Raw genomic sequence first — 16,516 nt, forward strand, 5'->3', positions numbered from 1 at the left:
TCTAAGTTTCCTTCACATTAATCTTCACAATAATTGATACACTTGTTGCCTATAAATTATCACCTTCTCCACCAATTCTCATACCACATTCTTCCTCACACACTCAATCGGAGCTTTATTTACTCATACGTACTATTCTTCTTCTGTAAGTAAACCCCTCCTTCTTCCTCTTTTTTCTACTTCAACTTTCTTTTCTAATTACTATGTCACACTGCAGAACAAAGTATTTATATAACATGTTTCTGTCATTCACGTGTTCAAATTCTCGCTCAGCATGTTAGTGTCAATTTATTTAATTATTTGCATGACATATCTGAAACTCTAGACGTCGTCATGCATGTAAAAACATTTATTTTCTACCAGCTTTTCGTCACAATTCATCGTAGGGTGTACTTGGGTATCACATGCTCCTCAGAACTTGTATGCAGAACCTCTGACATTAATGCAGCAGTCCGGCACATCTCATGGAACTTGCAATGTTAGCAAAAACATGATAAAGTAAACAGATTTAGGTCTCAGCTGATATATAGCTTCTAATTATAAATCCTCAACCGGGTATCTAATTTAGTTTGATATTATTTTGATTAAACTTCAACCTGACCTACAATTGATAAAACTTTTAAAGTCGAAAGTCAACGGATGGAGCAACAATTCTTGACTACCTAAGTCTGACCGATAAATCTACTTAGACGGGACCACGTGAATCTGTCAATTGGCTAACTTAGAAGTAAGACGTAATTAGTAATCGTATCTGATGTGTGTATTCGTAGATACGGTGTGTGAAAAAAAGAACAAAGTTTTCTTACTTCATCTGCAAAAAGTTATGTTCTTTTTGACCGATTAACACTTTTCATCATTATCGTTGTCTTGTTCTTACAAGGAATAATATATTTTGGGCATGGATAAAGAGTGGTCCATTACTGCTACCATGGGTTATCTGGTTTATATATATATATATATATATATATATATATATATATATATATATAAACAAACCCAAGCGGAGTGAGCGATAATATATATTTGATAAAAACAGACATTTCCACTTAGCCAATAATTTAACATGTTATGGAAAAATCCGAATCCATTGATTATAAATACAAAGAGAGAGGTTTGATGTTACCGTGCCTTGTCCAAGTTTCTTTTTAACGCTTCCATGGAGACGCAAATCTTTTATTCCTAGCTTAGATACAAAATACACCTGTCTCAAATTTTGCTATTTTCAAGCCACCACACATTAAATATTAGTTTGTTTCGTTGTAGTTGCCTGTTTTGGAAATTGGACCATGCAAATCAGAAAGCATGGCTGTTAAAAGGGTTTTTATTTCTTCAAATTTTTCGATAAGTTTTTCGGGAAAATATACTGTCTACTTCATTTTGTCAAACACCATAATATTTTTAATAACTTTTAGAATCAATTACAAGTTATCACGTATGTTCTGATAAAAAAATTTGTCAAAAAAAATTGTTAAAAGATACTTCTTTTTTTCCTTTTGAAAACCTACAGATATTTTTTGAAAGTGAAAAACTTGGTTGTAAAACCAACCCCACTATATATATATATATATATATATATATATATATATATATATATATATATATATATATATATATATATATATACGGATTCTACGCGCTAAAAGTGGGTCTCCGTGGCCTTCCAAAGGAGAGGGTAGATTCTAGGATGAAATCTTAGTTATAAAAATAAATCATTTATATTGAATAATAAAATAAAATCTAACTAAAGAATGTAATTAAGACCCTTGGATGATGACGGTAGAACCTTGCAATTACTTTTTAAATGCAAGGAATCTTGTACTGTACCAGCATCACCACTTAATTGAGCATATGCTCATTTGAATTGAATATATTCCTAGGTATTTCTTTTTTTAAATAAAGAATTTTTTTAGTCTGAAGAAAGAGAGACAGAGAAACATATTCATTAATGATTGAAAGAGTATGAATGCATGAAAAAGATGTGTAAAAGCAATAAAAGAAGAAGAAAAATTGTGCATAAAATAGGAGATGTTAAAAGAATATGTAAACCCAGTAGTTATTACAAGTGTTATACTAATATATATATAAATATATATATATATATATATATATATATATATATATATATATATATATATATATATATATATATATATATATATATATATATATATATATATATATATATATATATATATATGAAAGTGTATTACATTTATTAATGACGAAACATATACACAATCCTGCAATGGGTATAATGGTTGCTTGATTTATGAATTTAAAGAAGTTAGTTAGAAGATAAAGTAAATTGGAATAGACTTGAATAGGTCCGTCAGGGTTAGAACAAATTAATTGATGATCCTAAATAGGATTATATCCGTGGGTTAGAATTTTTGATATGTATTGAGTTTGAATTTGGCAGTGTGAAAGAGAAGATATAAGAATAAAGTAAATGAATGGATCTGTCTGAAGAAAAAGACATGAAGCTTTGCTTTGTCTCCAAAGTGTAAAGCGTTTTGATCGAAGGCGAAATAAACAGAAAAGTAGAAAGCAACCAAAAATCACCTGTCTTTATCTGTTTGTGGTGTTCATCAGAGAAACCCTCCACTCGTTTACTTTTTCTTTTGACATCCCCTTCTCACCTTTTCTATCAGAATGGATTCCGTTTCGGACCCACCCTTTCATGAAGCATACAAGATCCTATATGACAAGACCCGAAACACCATTCAAGAGAATAATGGGTTTGATAGCGATCTCCTGGTGGCTGCCGAGGAATGCGAGCTTCCGGTCATCGATCTCAGCCGCTTGGAGGACAGTGACGAGACTGTGAGAGAAGAGTGCAAGTCCCACATTGCCAGGGCTTCACAAGAGTGGGGTTTCTTCCAGGTGGTGAACCATGGTATTTCCAGTCATATTTTCAGCAGGTTGAGATGTGAGCAAGAGAAAGTCTTCAGGCAACCCTTTGAAAAGAAGACCAAAGAAGACAAGTTCTTGAACTTCTCCGCCGGAAGTTACCGTTGGGGAGCCCCCACTGCCACATGCATTAGACAGTTATCTTGGTCGGAAGCGTTTCATATTCCTCTTACTGATATACTAGGATCATCTGGATCAAACTCTCTCAGGTACGTCTCTTCACTCACTATACTCGCTTCTATAATCCATTCATTCATTAATCTTACCGTCCTTAAACCTAATATCAGTCCAAATATGTAAATTTCACTTTTTGCCGAAGCTGTTCTATACATGTTTAATTCATAGTAATGTACGGTATGCAGTTAATCGGGTTATGTGAATTCTTTTATGGGAGAACAACAATCTGTTTTCAAATAAAGTGAATCAATGAAATTTTTTAGGATTGTGACTACACATGACTACACATGTTGTTTAATATGCTTAACTTATGACAGATCCGAATTTTATTATTTAATTTTTTCTTGTAAAACCTGAATTGCATGTTGTATGAACACCAGTGAGAATTTATTTGGTGTGAATGAAGTTTGCACATATCAAGACCTATAGCTTGTTCTCTTTTGAGATTTTTCATAAACAAAAGCTGATATTTTCATTTGGCCTCTTTCAAACCTGTGTTAAAGTGTCATTCTCAAAGAGAGCAGAAGATCTTCTATTAGCGTTTCACTGAGCAAAGCAAAGCAAAGCCTAGATTTTACAAAGGTCGAATTTCTGTTTTGTCAACTTCTTCCGCCACCGCCATCACATAGGGCACCCTTAAAGCTGTTCGGTTCTGTAATGTGTTGACTTGCTTTATTACTGTTCTTAATCAGTTCCATGCATTTTTTATAATTATCTACAATGTAAATCCACATGACGCAGACATTGCTTTCTTCCTTGCCGCGAACTTGTTCACACAATTTTGGTATATGTGCACATGGCTGCTACTTTTATGGTTCCCTGACCAACACATTCCGTAGTGTCTCACGTGAATGTTGCCAATCAGCTGCAGCAGAAAACTCTACAGTCATGAAAGACTGACGACAGCATTCCACCTAAATTCTTGACTCTGTTAAAACATATACTATAACACACACACACACACACACATATATATATATATATACCCCACAAACAAAGAAAAAGTGGAATTAAAACAATACTATATAAGATATATTGTAATACGGTCATACTTTTAACATTCAGAGTGTAATAAATGAATTAAGCATGATTAATGAATTGATTTGGATGCAGTTGGACAATTGAACAGTTTGCTACAACAGTTTCGAGGCTTGCACAAACATTAGCCGACATACTGGCGGAGAAAATGGGTCACAGGTCAAGTTTCTTTAAGGAGAATTGTTTGCCCAACACATGCTATCTTCGACTGAATCGATATCCCCCGTGCCCTACAGCTTTTGGGATTCACGGTCTGATGCCACACACCGATAGTGACTTTCTCACCATACTACATCAGGATCAGGTTGGAGGTTTGCAGTTGGTCAAAGACAAAAAATGGATCGCAGTTAAACCAAACCCCGATGCTCTTATAATCAACATCGGCGATTTGTTCCAGGTATTTTTTTTTTTTTAATTATTCTCGTACAGTTTTGATATTGTTTGGTCTCGACTGAACGTTACTGGTTTTGGTTAACGTTGGCCTCTGGTGTGTGTATAGGCATGGAGCAACGGAGTGTACAAGAGCGTTGAGCATCGCGTTATGACGAACCAGAAACTAGAGAGGTTCTCCATGGCGTATTTCTTGTGCCCTTCAAATGACACCGTGATAGAGAGTTGCAGAGAGCCGTCTATTTACAGGAAATTCAGCTTTCGTGAGTATAGAAAACAAGTTCGGGATGATGTTCAGAAGCTGGGTTCCAAAATAGGCCTGCCCAGATTTCTCACACACGAAGGAAGTTCGAACGTATAGGAAGCACGTAATTATGAATGATTATGAAAGATATTGTAGGTTACGTTACTGAATATAAGAGTGAAGAAGGTTGAAGAGAGGGAGATGAATGTAGGTTTGCGTTAGCAATAAAAATTTTGCAGAGTGTGTCAGCATGGTAGCTGGTTTCAGTCTCCATGTTTGATGCTGTCTCGTTATGTCTGCTACCTGTAATATATATACCACAATTACAATTTCTATGTATTCAAATTCCGAAAATCATACGTGTTTATAAACCAAATACGTATTTATTTTGCATTATCATTGTGTTTTCATTATTGATAACATCTTTGTTTTGAAATACTACATGTAAAAGTTGGTGGACAGATTAAAGTGTTTTTTTTTTCAATGGAGGGATACGTAAACAATGAAAGTGAAAAATAACAATTAATAATAAAATCAAATATAATACAGTCAATTAAAAAATATAATAATAGAAAGAATTTTTTAATAATTAAATTAAAAACAGTTAAAAAAACTTAAAATTTAATTAAATATTTTGATAACTGTATTTACATCTGCAAGTTAATACGTGCTATTCGTTGTTTCAATAATATAACTTAGTAATTGCAGATGAATTTTACGGATAACGTTTTAAGGATATATTTTATCGATAAAATTTCAAGAAAAGATAAAAAAGTTTAAATTGCACTTATTTAAATTTTATTTATTTTAATTTCTTTAATAAACTAATTCCTACTTTTTCCATATAAAATTCTTAGTCTAGATAGAGCAATATAGTTTCTACTATTATAAAAATTTAATTTTTACTTAAAAATGTTTTTCATTGAACATTAAATAGTTTTAAATATACTTAATGTAAGAGAAGAAACATAAATGTGAGAAGGTAGGAAAGAAATTTAAGTTCGTATTTTTTAATATTGAAATTATACAATTTAAATAATAAAAACACTCTCACAAGTATTCAAATATCAATTTATTCTAAAATTACTTGTCAGAATAGCATGTTTCACTATCGAATTACTTTCTTAAATAGTTGTTATCCCACCACAAGATATAGTCATTTAATATAATTTTCATTATTCTTAATACAGAAATGTTTGAGAATTTGGCATTTAAAATGATATCTTATATATGAATATTCACACTATTAGTTTTGAAACTTCACTTTGCCAATAATTTTCTAAAGTTGATTAAAAAATTTAAAATTAATTGCCAATAATTTTGAAAGATAGGACAAGAAAAAAAAAACAGGGTTGAATGAACTTGCTCATTAAATTCTAGAAAATATGTTCTTTAAATGAGTGGTCTCAACACAAATCATTATATATTAAGTAGTTTTTGTATAACATATGTTATGAAAAAGTATAGTATATTTTAAGGACAATTTTGTTTTATCCTCAATAAGGTCTATTTGTATATATGTGAGTAGCTACCGTGACTAAGAGATTTTAATGTATCACTGAATATTGGCATTAATCTATAATAATAAGGTTTTAATTTATGTAGTCATTGTGTCTTTTGGGATGATTATTAAACATTACTTTATAACAACTTGATACAATAACACTTAAGTATTATATTACTTTTTTATTTACTTTCAAAAGATTGTTTTTCTTACTGTGTAAAGCGTTTGGTGAATATTTATCCTATCCAAATCAACGTGATTTGTAAAATTATTTTCAAGATGTTGTCACCTGTTTTACTAATATCAATTTCAAACCTGGTAAGAACACGTATAAAGAAAATTGCTATTAATTTGCCTTAAACTTCTTAATTTTACTTTTGAAATTGAGAATTTTATTGTAATACATACAAAGGTGGATTTTGATTTTAGTTGTACAAAAGGAATTGGTATCACATAATGGCATGTCACGAAACTGATGTTAAAAGACATAGTTGGATTATTGCTTCCTGCACCCCATAATAGAAAAGACTCAAACCCTTTTCCAGTACATCACTCTTATTGCTGTCGCTACTGTGACTGTTATCGCTAAGACTGCTTCCACCATTAATATCGGTTCAGAGAAAGAAGAAAAAAGCTTGAGAACATTCCATGTGAAGAAGAGAAATGCAAAAAAAAAAAACACTTAAGAGAGCTTTTTCTCAAACGTATTTATGTTTTCGGAATGACTGTTTCCTACGCCTCTAAACATTTCATTCTGCATTTCCAATTCCCAAAAATAATTTTAGAAGTTACATTTTCTTTATTAGATTTCGAATTTTGATCAGATTTTGAAATTCAATTAAGCACAAGAAGTAGAGTATAGGGTTTCTTGAATGATATAGAGCAGTTTTAGAATTTTAAAATTTTTGAAGATGCAGTGAAATTATTAGAGGTGGAGGGTAAAAATCTTTCAAAATTTTTGTTTTTGAAACATGTTTCATTTAATACGGTAAACATGATTTTAAAGACATATGGACTGATCATATGGCCTAGAATCCTGTTGGTCACTTATTTTTGCAACGTAAGACATTTGAGGTTACTCCTACACTATTCCATATGTTTTATTTTTTTACTATCATATTTTCTTTTTAAATTTTAAAACTATCTTCTATATTTTAAAAAATCCTACATCACTACTTTTTTTCTTCAACTTGACATTTATTGAAGAAAATTTTCTTCAAGGGGAGGATGTGGCCACATCTCTTATGTATTTTTATTTATTCTTTTTAATTTTTAATTTATTAATTTATTGTATTTTAAATTAATATATAGATATTATTTATTTTTTTTAATTTTGTACATAATTATATTTAAATTTATTTTATTTTATTTAATGAAATAATTATTATTAATTTAATTATATTATTTTTAATTATTTATGTTAAACGGATATGTCACGTTAATAACGAATATGTCACATATGTTTAAATTTTTTTTTCTTTTTTAGTTTATTAAAATATAATATTTTTTAAAATATAGAGTATTTAAATTTTGTTTATAATATATTACGTAATTATATATAAATGAATTTTATTTTATTTAATAAAATAATTATTATTAATTTAATTAAATTGATTTTTGTTTTATTTTAATTACGTATTATTATTTAATTGATTATTTAAATATTTTTTATTTGATTAGTTAAATGGATATAGGACGGATGTGACCACGTTTATTTAAGATTTTTTTTAGTTTTTAGTTTATTAATTTATTATATTTTAAATTAATTTATAAAGTATTTAAAATTTTTTGTTTTTTATATACAAATAAAATAAATTATTAAAATAAAATCTAAAATATAAAACAATAAACTAAATTAACAAAAAAAATTAAAAAAAATTAATCTTTTACGGATATGAAAATCTATTTACAGATATCAGTTGAAAATGAGACACATATCAGACAAATTGGGCATGGGTGGTGCAGGAAACATTTGGTGGTGGTGAAGGGAGTATATTTAATTTTGAGGTGCTTCCACTGTGTAAATGTAAAATGGCTTTGATTAATGGTAGACTGTAGCATAAATATGGATTAACGAAAGATGAGCAGAAGCATAAGTGCAAGCTCCACTTATGTCAAGCACCATAGTTCTCCGTTTTCTACCACTCCTTGTGGAGTTATGCGTAATTTAGTTGTCATATCAATCTATATCACAAGGTGAACATTGACCGCTCTCATAACTTAGATGAACATGCACTTTGAATCTCTCAGAGTGCTCACTATTCTTTCTTGGGAGATACCACCCACCCCAACTAAATAACGTGCCTTTTGTGGTCATCTTCTACTTCCAAATTACAATAATTAGTTTTATATATTAACTGACAAAAAATAACTATTTTTTTCTTTGTAATTTTAGTTTTAATTAAGAAAAAATGAATTTTTGTTTCTGTCATCTATCCTTTTATTGTGGATTTTGTTAACATTTATGTTAGCATTGGTTTTAATCAACCAGAACAACTTCTTGCTTATAATAATTACTAAAATCAATCAACGCTGTTAAAACTGATGATATGGAAGATGATTTGACATGCCTATAAGAGATAAGTGAAAAAAAAAAACTGAAGTATTAATGAATGGAGCTGTGGATTCCATTAGCCTAAGCAGGCATCTAAATGCGTTGGTGTCTACTGCCCACAGCCAAACACCATGGCATCATATCACATCTCCTGCTATTGGCTCTCTTTCCCCTACCCTTTAACCCTCTGCTCACATGAAAACTCACATAAATATATAAATATAAATAAGAGGAAACCAGAACAGAAAGACAGAGGGGAGCAAGAAATAGTAAAATGTGACTCTATGATACTCCACCAAACCCTGCGATCACGCAACATACAGATTATAAAGAGCCATGTCCTCCATGTGATCGTTTGTCTTCCATTTACATTAAAAAAATGAAAGATTCCTTCACTCGGACGAGTAAATTATGTCTTTCGTATTTATCTCCTGTTTGTAGTTTCCAAAGAGATGATGCCGAGAAGCAGATTTTAACTGACTCTGACATCAGGCTGGCTAAATTAGGTTAGCTTTTGTTACTTGTACACTTTTTTTCTTTTTAACTCCTAAGTTTTGTCTTCTCTCCTTTCTTTCCATCGTTTCCCTGATTAGAGGTACTTTCAGTCACTGCTTCCAATCACCACCATATTCATCTGGACTTTGCTTACTGCTGGAGAGAATGAAGTATATCAGCAACATTGTTCCCAGGCTAGACCTGCAATTTCAAGCATTCATCAACTGAGCAATTCACGGCAAAAGACAAAGTAGAAGCCAAGGTAATGGATCTGATTATTAAATATTAAAACAAGGGAGTTGAATCCTACACGGTGGCAAAGAAAAGGAGAACCCTTTTAGGATCAAGGGCCCATGAAGAAGGTCGTCTGAAACTATTTCTCCGAGTTATACTACATTTGTTTTCTGTGGGGTTACCAATGATGTTGTTGGTTGTCATAGTAATCTGCTGATAGACGAGTGGGTTGATAGAATGATCCATCGACCCTAATGCCATCCCCGCTGTCTTTTCGAGCGTGCAAGGCCCAACAAGTGTACCTACATATACAGATCAATGATATCCACAACCATAATTAGTATAAGGATTTGTATGCTCCTAAGTTGTTCAAACTTCAGATAATGCCAATTCTTGTGGCCCCAAAATGTGGGGTAGCCATAAACAACAAACATGCCATTGTATTGTACTTGTACCAAATTGATTCCCCCTAACCAATTTCCCTTTCAGTTCTACTAGGATTGACCAAGGACTCCATTTCACACAGGTAAAATGTTCCATTACAGCGACAGGTTCACGGAGTGGGTAGCCCTTTGAAATAGGCCTTCTGAAAGAAGGATAAAAATAAAACCATCCTAACTAATCTTCAACTACCAGTAAACAGCAACCAGGTCAAGCAATTGCAACATCCTCATAAAACTTAATTTACAGGTCACGTCTGTGTTTGAATGTGAGTCCAAAACCTAGTTATAATGACTTGAAAGAATAATAATACACATCATAATTCAGTAAAGACTTAACAATCAGGGGACACCCATCTTGTCATGACATAGGTACAGGTTGGTAATGAAATATAATATATCATTTACGTACATAAACTAAGGTATGGAGGAGACATTTCAATATGTCACCTGTGTCCTACCTACGTATAAACAAATCCAGATTCTATACTGATGAGCCACGTCCACAAGGGCCAGATAATGGAAACAAACAAACGTGTAGATAATTGTATTAAAATTCTCTTCGACCAAAGATACACAGCAGATGGAAATAAAAAGAAATCCTAAGTGATGGGATCGTTCAATCTACGTTAATAAAAGAATATGGATCTTACTATATTTATGTTGGAGTAAAATAATAAGATGAATAAGAATGTGAGTTTTGGAAGAGCAATGTGACCTTTTGGTGGGCATATGGTGGGAACGGTATCCTTTTCATAAAGTGTAGCACTGCTCTTCACCTTCCTGTCACCCAAACGCAGGGATCCCTTCCTGGAAAGACTCCTCTGCGACTTTTTTGAGAGTTCAAACAATAAAATATTAACATAAACTAAATTTAAAAGTAATAAAACCATTGCAGAAGTGGTCTTCAGAAGATAGTTCGTTCCATACGCATATTATGCCTGAAATAAAAAAGTGTCCTTCTTTCCTTTTGGTTACATGGCATGCCAAGATAGAGATTTGAATGAAAGTATTTTAAGTGGAACTGAATGAGAGTGAATAAAGTGCTTTTGGTAATTCTTATTTAATACTGGTTAAAATTGTTAAAAAATATATATTAAAATATAGTTTAATTAGTAATTTGATTTTTATATTTTTTTTTACTTTTAATATTTTTAAATAAGTTAATTTGGTTTTTTGTCTGTTTGAACACTTGTGGTTTGACATGAAATATCTTATAGATTTGGACACATGTGTCTTTCAAATCGAGTAACATTAATGTCAATTTAATATAAACATTAAATTCATTATATTTAAAAAATATTAAAATTTAATTAAATAAATAAATATAAAAATTAATAAATTATAATTCTAAATATATTAATTAAATTACTGATTAAGACTAAAATATATTGTTAATGCTTTAACGATAATTTTCAATAATTTCAGCATTATTTTTCTCAACAAAATATTTGTTAGTCCGGTATTAAAGATTATGTATGACTATAAGAAAATAGAAAAAAGAAAAATAGACTAAGAATGTTGAGTTGTTTAGTAAACTAAAAGGAAACGAGAAACAGAAAAAATATTTTAAAATATTTATATTTAATTAATTTATTAGAAAATAAAAAAGACATAAAATAAATAAAAAAATTAAAATTATTTTGCATCACCTTTCTTCCTATCAAACATCACACATTATTTATTTATTCCTTAAATAAACTGGCTAGTCAAAACCAGTAACAGGCTAACGGAAATAAAGAAAACACAGCTCAGAAAATTACAGAACTTAGGGATAACAAGATGCAGTTTCCAACTGCAGGCATTCAATTCAGAGAAGTAACTTCTCTCTTCGTTTTAAAATTTTGATTTCACCCCTTTCCTCTGTTAATGGTGATACAAATAAACGAATCACAGGGCACAATAAAGTGAAAAATGGTTAAACTAAATAGCCTATAGGAATAAGTAATGTTCAAAACCATAGTAAAAGCTAAATAATGGTTCATCCTATGGCCGCAAAAGTTTAATGAGTCATTGATAGCCTGTTGTTATTCTTTTTACTCTCACTTCAACCCCTAATAATGTCACGTTTATTATTAAGAAGCCTAATGTTCCAAAAATGCACAACAAATAATCTTTCTGGCTTTAAATTTTGTATTATAATTAGTTCCAGCAACAAACATAACACCCTGTTTTGTATCTAAGTTGAAAGTTCAAGAAATAAAAGAAGTGTAAATTAAGCCGTTTCTGAGAGAAGAGAAATACCGTAATTTTCGAATTTGCATTGGTGGGATCTTTGTGGTTGGCGGAAGAAAAGGCATCCATATCAATCACAAAGCTATCGCCTTTCTCGGCACTATACCGAAATGTGCTTCCTCTGTTTTTCTCTTCCGAAATCAAATCCTCGTAAGAAGATGATGACAAATCCTGAGAAACTCAATGCAAAACTAGTAAAATGAAACTGTCACAAACCAATAAGATTGAACAGAGAAGAAGTAAACCTATTCTTACCAACTTCGGGATTTCCGCCATCTCCATCAGTTTCCCAAGAGAAGAAAGAAAATTGAAGGAGTAAGTATGTTCTTGCGTAGGGATTGGGAGATAGCACAGGATATACCTGATTGGAGTCAAAAGTATATATTATTAATAATAATAATAAAATAACACTTAATAAACACCAATTAGAAGATGACCCGTGAACCGTAAATCTGCACTGAATTAGCCCATTTCATTGGTTAGGGAAACAAAAAAACCCCAAGAATTAATCAACAAAGAAAAGAAAACCCATTTACAGAGGCTAACGTAGCGTGCTCTTCATCTGGGTCTTGTCTTGAAGAATGGATCCTGTTTTCTTATGGAAATGAGATGAACAGAGAAATTGACAGAGAGAGAAAGAAGAAAGTGTTTGTTGTGCTTAGAAGGATGGTGATGCTAACTTATGTTGGGAAGGAAGAAAGAAATGTGTGAAATGAAAGAGTGTATGTATGAGAGAGAAACAGAGATAGAAACAGAGAGAGAGCATGAGAGCCATGATATTGGGTTTGGTTTGAGCCTTCTTTTTGTTCTCTGTTTTTCAAGTTTTTCAAGTTTTTCAAGCTTTCAAGTCTCATGCCATTTGCTCAAATACTAATTTCTTATTGTTTTTCTTAATTTCGTATTTAACTAATCCTAACTTTTAGTTTATTATTTTAATAAACTAAAATTTATTATTTATTTTTTATCATTTATCATTTATCATTTATAACTTATAAAAGATTAGATTATGAGGATATTGTTAACTTTGTCTCTATTAGACCTTATCCATAGAAGATTAATGAAATTAAACTTGTTTGATAAACAAATTTAGTCAACCATTTGTATTTTATTTTTTCTTTAATTATATATTTTATATTCTTCCTTATATATCTCTTTTCTTTTATTTATAAACATTTAAATTACATTTTATTGTCTTCTTTAAAAAAATATATAATATAGTATTGAAACACTAATTTATAATATAAGAGTAAACTTTCCGAAAATGATACCATGAGCTTCATTGTCTCCCTTACAGATAATTAAATCCCGTGGAAAATATTTCAGATATATAAATTTTACAAGAATTATCCTCAGTGAAATATATAAAATTTATATATTTAAATATATAATAAAAATGTAAATACGTTTGTATTATACATTTAAATCATAATTAGCAATGTTTTGAATTATATAATTAAATTTTATATTTATGACTATTTATGATAATTTATGATACTGAGACAAGGTTTTTCTTGATAATTTTTAAATATTAAAAATTAATTAAAAATAAAAGGAAAAGTAGTTAAAAATAATCTTTGAAGATATTTTAACCTAAAACATGTTCATTTTAATTTATATGAAAATTAATTTTATAATAAACAAAAAACATTTAATATAGCATTTTATATCAATAAAATTATTCAAGAATTAATTTACCAGAAAAACTACAATTTTTTAGACCTAAATAGATACTTACTATATGTTTCGGTGTACATATTGTTTGGTGTATCTTAATGTATCTTAGTTGTCCGAGATGCTTGCTCTTCTCCAATTGTTGTTGTCCAAACTCGCCAAAGGAGGGGGAGATACCTGCAAAGATACTCCGACGCTCAAGTCAGATGTGAATTATGGAGCTGAAGCTCTCAAGAGAATGATTATGATACTGCTCTGAAATATTATTCAGGATCTCTAGAGCATAAAGAGACCTGGACAGTGACTTTGACAAATATCTTAACTGTCTAAAATATCTAAGATATTTATGTTACTATACAAATCTATACAAATCTAATAAATACTTATTAATGGTGTCAGTTTTCAATAAATGTTGTGATGAGGATGCTATTGCATAAATGAATATACTAAAAATATTATTCTTAATAATATTAATAACCTTTTTTAAGAGAATACGTCTTAACAATAAAAAGTAAAATGCATATATACATATAAATTTACAATAATTTATTAAGTTTAATTTTGATGAGGTAGTAAATAAAAAATAATGGTTAAGCTCTTTTTATTTTAAGTTATGTGTTTTTTCAGTACAGTCCTGAAAAAAAAAAACTTCTTTGTGTTATATTGGGAACGTGACATTAATGTATTTCATTTTTTATTTGTATATTTAATCTATTATGATTATTTAAATGTTATTATTAACATAAGGATTATATTTAATCTATTATGATTATTTATAAGTTATAATTATCAGTGTAAACATAAGTATTATATCCTGTTTTCTTATTTTTTTTAAAAATTTATAAATTATTTAAATTTTAAAAGTTGTAATTAAAAGAACAAAATTATAAAATAAAAATGTATATATAATTATAAATATAGATAAAATAAATTTTAATTATTGAAATAAAAAATATTATAAATAATATTGAATGAATAATTTTTTATTATAAATTTTAAATTAAAAAAAATAGTTATAATAATAAAAGATTAAATAATTCTTTATAACGAGTAACTATTTAAATTAAAAAATAATTATTAAAAATGATAAAATTGGAAAATATTTTTTTATTATAAATAATTATTTAAATTAAGATGATATTTAATAATAATTAAAAAGATAAAATTAAAATAAAAAATAAAACACGGAAGAGTGTCATCTTTATATATAATTATATATATAATTTTATCATTTTTGTGAATATATTTATTTTCTAATTTTTCTTTTAGTAAGTATTTTTATTTAATTAAAATAATTATTTTTTAAAATATAACTATTTTCACTTCAACTGCTTTTAAGTTAATTATTTTTTAAAACTAAAATAGTCATTTATAATAAAATTAAATAAATATAAATTTTCTATAATAAAATCATAAATTTTATTTATGTGTATTTTTATAATTATTATTTTTTATTTTTTATAACCATGATGTAAATACACGTAAATACAGGTGTTTTCTCACCCTTATGATAGTAATGTAATAAAAATATAGTTCATTGAGATTTCCTTTAGGTTTTGACCAGTGAGATTCCACAGTGATTACAATTTTAAATTATTTAAGTGAATTTAAATCTGTTCCGTGTGGGTTGAAAATATTTCTTAACCTAATTAATCCACAAAGATTTGAGATTAAATGGACGTACGTAAACTATTTTTAATACATCGAAACTAAAGATTATTAAAATATTATTTTACACTGCTGCTTTTAATTGCTATAAAACAAGATAAAAAATACAATTTCAATGTTATTTTTATTTAAGAAAAGGTGTAGAATAATAAAAAAAGTATTAAGTTTAATAATAAATAAGTATTAGAAATTAAGAACAAATACCAATATACTTAAAATATTAACCTTCGAATATATTCTCACAGTTGTGAAATATTAAATTTATAAGTTTATATTTGTAGAAGATAATACCAATAATAATAATATAATAATAATAATATTATTATTATTATTATAATAATAATAATAAATAAACTCTAACTCTCAAATTGGTAAGTTTTGGATCAATACAAATTTAGGTCATCAAAATTAACTTAAACCAACTTGAAAATTTCAAAACTCAAGGGAAGTAATTAAGTAGAATCTATTTCCACAATTCTATCAAAAGTAGCATTAATTTATTTTAGTACAAATATATACTTCAAAATTATTTATTTATAATATAAACCCATCATAGTGTTAACACTACCTGGATACAAACAATTAATCTCGTATATAATTACAATTCCTATTATAAATTATAAATGCAAGAACTATATATTACAAATAAAAAATATTAATTTTGTACGAATGTGAATAAAAGTAATAACTATATTGGTCTTCCTTCAATTTAAATACTAAAACTCATTTAAGTTATTAGATAATACAAAAAATTCATATTAATTTTTCTTTAATTATTAGATTTTAACCTATTTTTAAGTAACATGTATTGATTTTTTTATTTTCATTTTTTACTTATTAATCTTATTCATCCTTATTTTGAAATATTTATACAATAATAACTTTTGTTGTTGACATTTAATAAAAGTTGTACCTAGGGATGAGAATGATGATAGATGAGAAATTGGTATTAAAAC

General features: G+C 28.7%; 2 protein-coding genes across 4 annotated transcripts; one reads left to right on the forward strand and one right to left on the reverse strand.

The window, feature by feature from the left end:
• On the forward strand, positions 1 to 5,158 carry LOC108319893 (gibberellin 2-beta-dioxygenase 8). 2 transcript variants are annotated; one of them, XM_017551193.2, is made up of 4 exons: positions 1 to 145; positions 2,652 to 3,119; positions 4,201 to 4,522; positions 4,625 to 5,158. In XM_017551193.2, exons 2-4 carry the CDS (start codon positions 2,653 to 2,655, stop codon positions 4,874 to 4,876), a joined length of 1,041 nt encoding a protein of 346 aa, XP_017406682.2. In that variant the 5' UTR covers positions 1 to 145; position 2,652; the 3' UTR covers positions 4,877 to 5,158. The 2 variants fall into 2 exon arrangements, with proteins under 2 accessions (XP_017406682.2, XP_052725200.1); XM_052869240.1 differs by lacking the exon at positions 1 to 145 and having other exon boundaries at positions 2,357 to 3,119.
• Positions 5,159 to 8,857: 3,699 nt separating this feature from the next.
• On the reverse strand, positions 8,858 to 13,010 carry LOC108319931 (uncharacterized). 2 transcript variants are annotated; one of them, XM_052869241.1, is made up of 6 exons: positions 12,758 to 13,010; positions 12,477 to 12,582; positions 12,231 to 12,392; positions 10,705 to 10,810; positions 9,623 to 9,848; positions 8,858 to 9,513 (listed from the first exon to the last, which is right to left on the reverse strand). In XM_052869241.1, exons 2-6 carry the CDS (start codon positions 12,501 to 12,503, stop codon positions 9,423 to 9,425), a joined length of 612 nt encoding a protein of 203 aa, XP_052725201.1. In that variant the 5' UTR covers positions 12,504 to 12,582; positions 12,758 to 13,010; the 3' UTR covers positions 8,858 to 9,422. The 2 variants fall into 2 exon arrangements, with proteins under 2 accessions (XP_052725201.1, XP_017406738.2); XM_017551249.2 differs by having other exon boundaries at positions 8,859 to 9,513; positions 10,705 to 10,816.
• Between the last annotated feature and the right edge of the window lie 3,506 nt (positions 13,011 to 16,516).

This window comes from Vigna angularis, chromosome 10 (genome assembly GCF_016808095.1).
Source record: "Vigna angularis cultivar LongXiaoDou No.4 chromosome 10, ASM1680809v1, whole genome shotgun sequence".
Classification (NCBI taxonomy): Eukaryota; Viridiplantae; Streptophyta; class Magnoliopsida; order Fabales; family Fabaceae; genus Vigna; species Vigna angularis.